The 11842-nt window shown below is 51.5% G+C and overlaps 1 protein-coding gene across 1 annotated transcript in view; it reads left to right on the top strand.

The window, feature by feature from the left end:
• The first annotated feature begins 318 nt into the window (after nt 1-318).
• LOC124777185 (loricrin-like) overlaps nt 319-11842 on the top strand; it is a 32437-nt gene continuing 20913 nt past the window's right edge. The window contains exon 1 of the mRNA XM_047252535.1: nt 319-323. Within this exon, the coding sequence (XP_047108491.1) occupies nt 319-323 (5 nt within the window). The remainder of the gene's footprint in view (nt 324-11842) is intronic.

Here is an 11842-nt window from a genome sequence, read left to right as displayed (position 1 = left end):
GCTGAATGGAATGAAGAGCTTAAGAGGCATAGAATATAGATTGAGACTAAACCGAGGAAAGATGGAAGTAATGAGAAAAATGTACGGAATGAGAACAAGAAAGTCAACATCTACAATGATGGTCATAGCGTAGATTAAGTTACCGAATTCAAACACCTAGACCTAGAAATAACCGATAATGCATGCTGTCCGGAAGACATAAAGAGCAAACTAACTCGGAAAAGAGATTTAAAATCAAACAAATGCGCCCATCCTGCAGCGGATCCATCTCAATTTGTTCTATATCGCTATATCGGGGGAGGTTGTCGAGGAGCTAGCATGAGGTAAGCCTACTCCGATAGAAGACTGAAATGCTTATATAGAATCAAATGTAGTTAATAAAGATTGATTTTTATGTTAATATGGCAGATAGCTAGCTTAAACCTTTCCTAAATTAGGTTATATAAAACTAGCCATCTCCCCTCCCCCCCCCCCTGCGGGTCCGGGGGTTAGAGTAGGTCCGAGGTATTCCTGCCTGTCGTAGGAGGCGACTAAAAAAAGTCCATCCCATTCAACGGGGTAGTTAGCGAATGCGTCCTGAGACGGACGGTTCCACGACCTATATTTGTGGTCTTTTCGGATTTTCACTTCCCGTTACTTCCTTCTTTGGTTGGTTCCTTTCTTTGTTCTTCTCCATCTGTCTTCCTTCCTCTTTCCCTTGCCTTCATCTCCGTGCCCCCCCCTTCTCCGTGCCCCCCCTTCTCCGTGCCCCCCCTTCTCCGTGCCCCCCCTTCTCCGTGCCCCCCCTTCTCCGTGCCCCCCCTTCTCCGTGCCCCCCCTTCTCCGTGCCCCCCCTTCTCCGTGCCCCCCCCTTCTCCGTGCCCCCCCCTTCTCCGTGCCCCCCCCTTCTCCGTGCCCCCCCCTTCTCCGTGCCCCCCCCTTCTCCGTGCCCCCCCCTTCTCCGTGCCCCCCCCTTCTCCGTGCCCCCCCCTTCTCCGTGCCCCCCCCTTCTCCGTGCCCCCCCCTTCTCCGTGCCCCCCCCTTCTCCGTGCCCCCCCCTTCTCCGTGCCCCCCCCTTCTCCGTGCCCCCCCCTTCTCCGTGCCCCCCCCTTCTCCGTGCCCCCCCCTTCTCCGTGCCCCCCCCTTCTCCGTGCCCCCCCCTTCTCCGTGCCCCCCCCTTCTCCGTGCCCCCCCCTTCTCCGTGCCCCCCCCTTCTCCGTGCCCCCCCCTTCTCCGTGCCCCCCCCTTCTCCGTGCCCCCCCCTTCTCCGTGCCCCCCCCTTCTCCGTGCCCCCCCCTTCTCCGTGCCCCCCCCTTCTCCGTGCCCCCCCCTTCTCCGTGCCCCCCCCTTCTCCGTGCCCCCCCCTTCTCCGTGCCCCCCCCCTTCTCCGTGCCCCCCCCTTCTCCGTGCCCCCCCCTTCTCCGTGCCCCCCCCTTCTCCGTGCCCCCCCCTTCTCCGTGCCCCCCCCTTCTCCGTGCCCCCCCCTTCTCCGTGCCCCCCCCTTCTCCGTGCCCCCCCCTTCTCCGTGCCCCCCCCTTCTCCGTGCCCCCCCCTTCTCCGTGCCCCCCCCTTCTCCGTGCCCCCCCCCTTCTCCGTGCCCCCCCCCTTCTCCGTGCCCCCCCCCTTCTCCGTGCCCCCCCCCTTCTCCGTGCCCCCCCCCTTCTCCGTGCCCCCCCTTCTCCGTGCCCCCCCTTCTCCGTGCCCCCCCCTTCTCCGTGCCCCCCCCTTCTCCGTGCCCCCCCCTTCTCCGTGCCCCCCCCTTCTCCGTGCCCCCCCCTTCTCCGTGCCCCCCCCTTCTCCGTGCCCCCCCCTTCTCCGTGCCCCCCCCTTCTCCGTGCCCCCCCCTTTCTCCGTGCCCCCCCCCTTTCTCCGTGCCCCCCCCCTTTCTCCGTGCCCCCCCCCCTTTCTCCGTGCCCCCCCCCCTTTCTCCGTGCCCCCCCCCTTTCTCCGTGCCCCCCCCCTTTCTCCGTGCCCCCCCCCCTTTCTCCGTGCCCCCCCCCTTTCTCCGTGCCCCCCCCCCTTTCTCCGTGCCCCCCCCCTTTCTCCGTGCCCCCCCCCCCTTTCTCCGTGCCCCCCCCCCCTTTCTCCGTGCCCCCCCCCTTTCTCCGTGCCCCCCCCCCTTTCTCCGTGCCCCCCCCCTTTCTCCGTGCCCCCCCCCCTTTCTCCGTGCCCCCCCCCCTTTCTCCGTGCCCCCCCCCTTTCTCCGTGCCCCCCCCCTTTCTCCGTGCCCCCCCCCTCTTTCTCCGTGCCGCCCCCCTCTTTCTCCGTGCCCCCCCCCTTTCTCCGTGCCCCCCCCCTTTCTCCGTGCCCCCCCCCCCTTTCTCCGTGCCCCCCCCCCTTTCTCCGTGCCCCCCCCCTTCTCGGGTAACGCGTAATTCCCCACCCTGGTAGACAAGTAAGGCACGCACGAACCCCCTGGTAAAGGCCAGGCCCAGGCCCAGGCCCAGGGAGGGGTGATTGCCTGAGTTGATACTTTCTGACCATGCCGATTGGTCCTTCCGTCTGTTTCTCAGGAGGTGTGACCAGAGTTGTAAATATTCACCTAAGGCGGGAGTGGCCTGTGAGAGCGTCCCCATAAGGAAGTAGCGCGCCATCGGAGACGCTGGCAATGATGGGGTATTCCTCCAAAATGGATTTTTCTTCTTCCCTCGACTTCTGCCCACAAACGGAAACTTGACCAGCCACCAGTGACAAAAGTACTACCGCCTGCCCCACAGTTCCTCGTCGTTTCTCGGTCTGAGGATGGAAAGGATTTTTCCTCTGTCAACCCTTTCGTTATCCAGAAGGGCGTAGATGCCATAGCCGGTACTGTTAAGTCTTGTACAAGGTCGCGTAACGGTACCTTGTTACTAGAAACAGAGAGCGCCTTTCAGGCACAGAAACTGCTTTGAGCCACACTGCTGCACACGTTCCCTGTCCGGGTGGAGGCTCACCTCACTTTGAATTCGTCTCGTGGTGTGGTCTATACTAGATCCCTCGACGGATTGACTGACGAGGAGATTCAGTATTTCCTCGCTGAGCAGGGCGTGACGGCTGTCCATAGGGTCATGAAAAAGGTCAACAATGACCTTGTACCGACCCGAACACTTCTCCTGAGCTTTGATGCGCGATGGCAGCTTAACACTATCAAAGTGGGCTAAGAGATTATTTCTGTTCGCCCCTATGTCCCGACACCTACGTGCTGCTACCAGTGTCAGCGTTTTAATCACACTCGTCAGTCTTGTTCCAATGCGGCTAAATGTGTCTCTTGTGGCAGGGATGCCCATGAGGGTGACTGTACACCTGTTTCCTCGTTGTGTGAACTGTCAGGGTGACCATGCAGCGTCCTCCCGCGACTGTCCCATCTATAAGGAAGAACGCTGTATCCAAGAAATTCGGGTCAAAGAGAAAGTGTCCACCTCGGCTGCTCGCAAGCTATTGGCTTGTAGGAAGCCCATGCTCCTCCCAGCGGGGAAATACAGTACTGTCCTCGCCTCTCCTCGGACTACCAGGGAGGTGGGAACCCAGACATGCAATCTGACCTTCAGCACCACGGTCGTCCGTTCGGCCAGTGCTAAGATCGCGCGGTCAACGTCTCCTCTTCCTCCCATCACCCCACAGACACAAGCCCCTTTATCAGCTTCTGCTAAGACGAAGACCCAGAAGTCAGATGCACGGGCCTTCAAGAAGAAACCATCCCGTGCAGACTTCCTACGTACCTCGACCTCTCAGCCATCGACCAGTACTTCCACCAAACGACCTTCCAAGAAGGCTCATAGGAAACACAGTTCTCCTTCTCCGCCACGGCGCATTTCTTCTCCCGCGCCACCCAGCGGTTGCCACCCCAGGCCGTCATCCGTTTCGCCTGGCCGCACCGCTGGTAGCCGAACATCTGGCCGTTCACCGGCGGAGGAAGCTCCCCCTCCCGGCCATCTTACCAAGTTGGCCGATGAAGCTATAGAACCAATGGACGATGACTGTCCGCCTACTGATAGCGGCGGCAGTGCTCGCTCGAAGCCAGGCCCTCAGCGGCCTTCGAGGTGACCCCTTCTTTCATCTTCCTTTTCTTCTTACGATGGCACTTATTCACTGGAATATTCACAGCATTCGCTCCAACCGAGAGGACTTGAAGTTGCTGCTCCGCTTGCACCGTCCGCTCGTCGTAGCCCTCCAGGAAACGAAGCTACGCCCATGCGATCAAATTGCCTTGGCACACTACACCTCTGTGCGTTTTTACCTACCCCCTGTGGAAAGTTTTCCGGCTCATGGGGGGGTTATGTTGCTGGTCCGGGATGATATTTACTACGATCCCATCACATTGCACACTGGCCTGCAGGCAGTTGCCATCTTTTACATTTGTACCGTTTACACTCCATCGTCGTTACCAGCCCCATTTTTGTTAACTGGAGACTTCAATGCTCACCATCCCCTTTGGGGCTCTCCAGCATCCTGCCAGAGGGGCTCCCTGTTAGCAGACCTTTTCAACCAGCTCAATGTTGTCTGGCGCCCCTACTTTTCTTTCGGACACATCTCACACCTATTCCCATTTAGTCCTCTCTATCTGTACTACACAAATTGCATGCCGGTTTGAGTGGTATGCACTTTCTGATACATATTCGAGCGACCACTTCCCGTGTGTTATCCATCTCCTGCAGCATACCCCCTCTCCGTGCTCATGTAGTTGGAACATCTCCAAAGCAGACTGGGGGCTCTTCTCTTCCAGGTCGACTTTTCTGGATCAAACCTTCACAAGCTGCGATCATCAGCTGAATACTCCATCCCTCACCCTACTTCTTCTCCACGTCGCGTACCGGTCCCCTGGTGGACCGCAGCGTGTAGAGACGCTTTACGTGCTCGTCGACGTGCTTTACGCACCTTTAAACGCCACCCTACAGTAGCGAATTGTATCACTTATAAACGATTACGTGCACAGTGTCATCGTATTACTAAAGAAAGCAAGAAAGCCAGTTGGGCTACTTTCACAAGCACCTTAAACAGTTTTACTCCTTCTGTTGTCTGGGGTAGCCTGCGCCGGCTATCTGGCACTAAGGTCCACTCACCAGTTAGTGGCTTGATGGTCGCGAATGACGTCCTTGTGGCCCCTGAGGATATCTCCAATGCCTTCGGCCGCTTTTTCGCAGAGGTTTCGAGTTCCGCTCATTACCACCCTGCCTTCCTCCCCAGCAAACAGGCAGAGGAGGCTAGGCCACCTAATTTCCGCTCCTTGAATCGTGAAAGTTATAATGCCCCATTCACCATGCGGGAACTCGAAAACGCGTTTGCCCGGTCACGGTCCTCCGCTCCAGGGCCTGATTCTATTCATATTCAGATGCTGAAGAACCTTTCTCCTGCGGGTTAAGGTTTCCTTCTTCGTACTTATAATCGCATCTGGATTGAGGGACATGTTCCCGCATGCTGGCGCGAGTCTATTGTTGTACCGATTCCTAAGCCGGGGAAGGACAAGCACTTGCCTTCCAGTTATCGACCCATCTCGCTTACCAGCTGTGTCTGTAAAGTGATGGAGCGAATGGTTAACTCTCGTTTGGTTTGGCTGCTCGAGTCTCGACGCCTACTTACCAATGTACAATGTGGATTTCGTAGGCGCCGCTCTACTGTTGACCATCTGGTTACCTTGTCGACCTTCATTATGAATAACTTCTTGCGGAAGCGCCCGACCGCAGCAGTGTTCTTTGATTTGGAGAAGGCTTACGACACCTGTTGGAGGGCGGGCATTCTCCGCACCATGCATACATGGGGCCTTCGCGGTCGCCTCCCTCTTTTTATTCGTTCCTTTTTAATGGATCGACAGTTCAGGGTACGTGTGGGTTCTGTCCTGTCAGACACCTTTCGCCAGGAGAATAGGGTGCCACAGGGCTCTGTTTTGAGCGTCGCTCTCTTCTCCATAGCGATCAATCCAATAATGGATTGCCTCCCAGCTGATGTATCAGGCTCCCTTTTCGTCGACGATTTTACCATCTATTGCAGCGCGCAGCGTACATGTTTCCTGGAGCGGTGTCTTCAGCGTTCTCTTGACCGTCTTTACTCCTGGAAACTTAGCTGGTCTCCACATGTCATATTTGGCTGCCCTTTGTACCCGTTCTTTGGTTGTCTTCCGTGTTCTCAGTGGTATGTCGTGGGGAGCGGATCGAACCGTCCTACTTCGCCTCTATCGGTCGATCGTCCGCTCCAAGCAGGATTATGGGAGCTTCGTATACTCCTCTGCACGGCCATCCATCTTACGCCGCCTCAACTCCATACAACATCGGGGTTTACGACTTGCGATCGGAGCGTTTTATACTAGTCCTGTCGAGAGTCTTCATGCTGACGCTGGTGAATTGCCACTCACCTACCGGCGCGATATACTGCTTTGTCGGTATGCCTGTCGGCTACTGTCAATGCCCGACCACCCGTCTTATCGTTCCTTTTTTGACGACTCTCTCGACCGTCAATACGGGTTGTATGTCTCTGCCCTGCTACCCCCAGGAGTTCGCTTTCGTCGCCTCCTTCAACACCTTAATTTTTCACTCCCTGCAACCTTTCGAGTGGGCGAGAGCCACACGCCACCTTGGCTCCAGGCTCAGGTTCGTGTTCACCTTGACCTCAGCTCGCTCCCAAAGGAGGTTACCCCCGGTTCGGTCTACCACTCCCGTTTTGTCGAACTTCGTTCGAAGTTCATTAATATGACCTTCATTTATACAGATGGCTCTAAGACCAATGACGGGGTCGGGTGTTTACTGTCGGGGCACATAGTTTCAAATACCGGCTCCATGGCCATTGTTCGGTCTTCACAGCTGAGCTCTTTGCCCTCTATCAGGCTGTCCTTTACATCTGCCGCCGCAGACATTCTGCTTATGTCACCTGCTCCGATTCCCTGAGCGCCATCCAGAGCCTCAGTGATCCGTATCCGGTTCACCCTTTCGTGCACCGGATCCAATGCTCACTTCAGTAGCTGGTGGACGACGGTTCTCCGGTTAGCTTTATGTGGGTTCCTGGCAATGTCGGTATCCCTGGGAACGAAGCTGCAGATGCCGCGGCCAAGGCTGCGGTCCTCCAGCCTCGGACAGCTTCTTGTTGTGTCCCTTCGTCAGATTGTAGCAGGGTCATTTGTCGGCGCATTTTATCGCTGTGGCATGCCGATTGGGCTGCACTTACGGACAACAAGCTTCGGGCCTTGAAACCTCTTCCCGCGGCTTGGACGTCCTCCTCCCGCCCTTCTCGGCGGGAGGAGGTAGTTTTGGCCCGGTTACGAATTGGACATTGCCGGTTCAGCCATCGCCATCTGCTGACGGCTGCGCCGGCGACGTTCTGCCCATGTGGGCAATTGCTGACGGTCCACGACATTACTTGTGACTCGCGGTGCATTCCTAACGTAGTCTGGGCGCTAATGACCGTTGCAGTTGTGCGCCCTAAAACCACACAAGGAAAAAAAAACAGCCAAGGGTGATGTGGGATTACCGAAGGCTGAGTCCAGAAGAGCACGAGTCTTTGTTGGTGGCCGGAGGATTGCTTTCACACGATGTTTCTTTAAAATTCTGCCTACTTTCGATGAAATGTTCCCGACATATGGGAGAAATGCTCTGGACTTGAACACCTCCTTATCCTCTTGATCTTGTGGGAGGTCACATTTTTTCCTCCTTAAAGCAGTACTGACCTGATGTGCAGAATATCCATTTGGTTGAAATACCGATTTCAAGTGCTCTAATTCGTCTGCAAGGCTGTCTTTATCAGACACGACATGTGCCCTATGCACCAACGTTCGAAGAACGCCCGTAGTTGGTGACGGGTGATGACAGCTTGACGCCTGCAGGTACAGATCTTATGCGTGGGTTTTCGATTGACAGAATGCCCCAATGACCCATCCACCTTGCGTTTAACCATGACGTCCAGAAATGGTAGGCAACCATCCTTTTCAACTTCCATCGTAAACTGAATGTTTGTGTGGATGGAATTCAGATGTTGCAAAAACCGTGAAAGCTCTTCTTCACCGTGAGGCCACACTACAAAGGTATCGTCCACGTAACTCCAGAAGACTGTTGGTTTCAACATCGCCGGATCCAGAGCCCTCTCTTCAAAGTCTTCCATATAAAAGTTTGCTACCAGAGTGGAAAGAGGACTTCTCATGGCATCACAGTCAAGTTGCTCAAAATATTCATTATTAAATAGAAAGTAAGTAGAGGACAGGGCATGGTAAAACAGCGCCGTTATATCGGTAGCAATCCCGAAATCTTGTGGAATAAGACACATTTCGTTAAGCAATTGAAAAGAAATTTAAAAACACAACTTGCTAGTTCTTAGATTTGCTTAAGTCTATTAAGCCACAACTAAATAAAACGAAACAGTTCTTTCCACGACGGCAAAAACTGTAACACACGGCAAATAGGTGACTATTTTGATACGAATCGAAATTAGCTTGTGGCTGATCTATATAAATAACGCGATGTAATTTATGAAGTACTGAAATCAAACGCATACTACAACAAATACACCGCATTATTTTAGAAAATAAACAAATAGTCTGCCATGTCGGTCATATGCTCTAGTTCGTCGAGTATGAGGTTGAAAACACGAAGTACGGCTAACCCATGATGAGCGAAATGTGGACAAAAATTCGGAATCGGCGTCTTCCCATTTTTTTTTTCTCGTCATCCTCACGAAAGTTCAGACAAAACTCCGCTACTGCTGTCTGCAACTGCATCTGTCGCTATTCCATCTTTAAAACTCCACCAGCGGTTTTTGGCCGGTTAGGGAGATAAACCGGTAAGTTACCCCTGCTTTATTCTCCGGTAAGACATTAATCCCGCTCCGTACAACAAGTTTCTCGTGCTATTCCAGGAATAAAGCCTAAATGGTTGCTAACTGGAGACTGTACAACTGGCCCTTAATGTCGAAATGACGCTTTAAACGATGGACAACGATAAGCACAATAAATAAATACACAATGCTCTGCAGCGTCGTCTGCTGGTGCTCCGTGTTCACTGCGAGGACTGTTCCATCTTCTGGTATCTGTGACAGTGGATTGTTCTAACAATGTTTAGTCCTTTGACTTGAAAGTTTTGCTGCTATGGTTGTGGGTAATCCATACTGAAATGATAGGCAGCTATTGCTAAACTAAAACCGATAACACGTCTTCCACTTAAGGGTCGCCCTTACCAATGCGCTTCGGTACTACGGTACCATGTGTAAGCAGCACTCACATTTGCAGGTGAAGGGCGTTACATGTCTTATGAATTCTGTCCCAGAAGATAATGAGCCATGTGCGTCTAATTTGAATCTGGCAGATAAGACGGATTGTATGGATTTCCCATGTGGATCTTCAGACTGGGGATCATCGCCACAGAGATCGGTCAGACAAGTAGTGGCGCGAGTTCACGGATAACAGCAAGCTAGCACCAAAAGAACAATGTCTCAAGGACGAGAGAGTCAAATTTTCTATATCAATTGGCAGTAACTCGTTCAAACCAACAAGCAATCCCAGTACTAAAAGGGATAAAAATACGAAAGAATAGACCAGCAGATACTGATCTAAACGTATCAAACGTTAACGAACTTCACAAACGTTCACTTGGGACTGGACATACATCCATCAACATTGATGACAGTTATTTTCGATATACATTTAACTTAGCAAACCCTCGTTTGGTACAAAAAATAAGTTAAAACTGGTCCCCTACTCAATACACCTACTTTTTTCGCCACTTACGCCAGTGAGGAGTTTCACCATTCCCTACTACTAATTCGAAACAGTTTCTGCATTGATACTACGAAACAGGTATGCTTAACCCGTCAGATGGGCGTTCGCGAAATATATGCACACTAGTTTACCAGTAAAACTTCCTGAAAAAAGTCCGCTTTTGTGAAGTAACATAATGGTCTGAAAGGAGAAATTTATTTTTGACTGATCTGGGGATACTCTCCAATTTTAATCAAGCACTTGTACATGAAGGAAACAGTTGTACATGAAGGAAACACAAGGAAATCCTGTACGTTTTCAGAGAGGTCTTGCCCAGTTTTAGTGTTCGAAGTATGTGGATATGCAGTGCGTAATGAAATAGGAAATTAATAACTACGAAATTAGATAGAGACCTGGTTTACTGCTATAAAAAGGTTACGTGAACCAGAATGAATCTGGAATTTAAAATAGTTTCGTGGATAATTGTTGAACATGCTCGCCACTAGCGTGATGGCAAAAACGTCAGGCATACAAACGAGACGTGATTGCAATAATCAGCAAACTTCCAACAAAATCTTAATAAAATAATAAACGGAAAAAGCGTAGAAAAGCGACAGCACACAGCAGAGTTACCAAACTGAAAAGCTAAACACATTTCATTACCAGAGAAATAAATTTCTCGTGATCTAATTTAAACGGCGAGTAGTAGGCATGAGTGAGTATGGACAAAGACATGCATGGTATTTCAGAAAACCATCGCAAGTGAGCGACAAAGTGCGTGAAGGCGACAAGTGTATATGAAACAAATGTCAAAATAAAAACTGGTGGCAAGATTTTTACTGCTCTGCCGCATCCACAGAGTACCCAGATGCGCAATGCTTTCTGCGGTCATAACTTGGCTGTGATGTCGCTGGCTGCCGATGGTGGCTGTGCGTGGAGTGGAGCTGCGTCCGAATGGCGTGGAGCTGGTCTCCGCCGTCACGGGTCAACATAAACACCAGAATACCCCGTGACTGGCGAGTACGTTGGTGTTTCCTGACGCCATTTATTCGTAAAATTTTCGGTGAATTTCCTTTGCTCCGTGACGTTCACCCAGTCAAGCATGTGTTGGTAAAATATTACTCAGTCGGAGTTGTGTTTCTTTGAGCTATGGTTTCAAAAGACAGTAGAAACACGGTGAACATCTATGCGTTTTATTAAGAGGCTGTACAAGTAAATACAGATACCGCTCATATAAGTGAACTTGAAAGTTTGTTGGTATTTATTTCCTCTCCTACACTGATGCATAATTTCAGCATACTTTGCACTTCTACGTTTCCAGTGACAGATCACAGAAAAAGCTTACTCTTCCTGTAGTCGGAAGAATTTAATGAATGTCTTCACTAATACATTTGGCGATACATCACTGCATTATGTGCGGAGGGGTATGATTTAAACATCGTTCTGTATAACGACAGGACGCTATCTGTGTAACAGAACAGGTTCAAAGGTTGTTACAGATCTCAATGGTAAAATGGAGCACCACTTCTATCTTCTGGAAAGAAAGGTAACTGATGAGTCATCACCTACACCCACACTAGCAAACACTTATTAGTGTTTCCCAGTTCCATTATTGTATGAGGTACAGATACAACAAATGTCCCTGTGAATTCTGTAACAAGTCTAAACATGCCCTAATGTCGTCGGAAAATCACGCTATGGAGTATAAACGCACGAGGATTCTGGTACAGACGTAGAGATTCTGGTACAGACGTAGAGATTCTGGTACAGACGTAGAGATTCTGGTACAGACGTAGAGATTCTGGTACAGACGTAGAGATTCTGGTACAGACGTAGAGATTCTGGTACAGACGTAGAGATTCTGGTACAGACGTAGAGATTCTGGTACAGACGTAGAGATTCTGGTACAGACGTAGAGATTCTGGTACAGACGTAGAGATTCTGGTACAGACGTAGAGATTCTGGTACAGACGTAGAGATTCTGGTACAGACGTAGAGATTCTGGTACAGACGTAGAGATTCTGGTACAGACGTAGAGATTCTGGTACAGACGTAGAGATTCTGGTACAGACGTAGAGATTCTGGTACAGACGTAGAGATTCTGGTACAGACGTAGAGATTCTGGTACAGACGTAGAGATTCTGGTACAGACGTAGAGATTCTGGTACAGACGTAGAGATTCTGGTACAGACGTAGAGATTCTGGTACAGACGT

Source organism: Schistocerca piceifrons, chromosome 1 (assembly GCF_021461385.2).
Source record: "Schistocerca piceifrons isolate TAMUIC-IGC-003096 chromosome 1, iqSchPice1.1, whole genome shotgun sequence".
In the NCBI taxonomy this organism is placed as follows: domain Eukaryota; kingdom Metazoa; phylum Arthropoda; class Insecta; order Orthoptera; family Acrididae; genus Schistocerca; species Schistocerca piceifrons.
The sequence above is the reverse complement of the archived record's forward strand: the minus strand, read 5'-3'. Positions and strand labels throughout refer to the sequence as shown.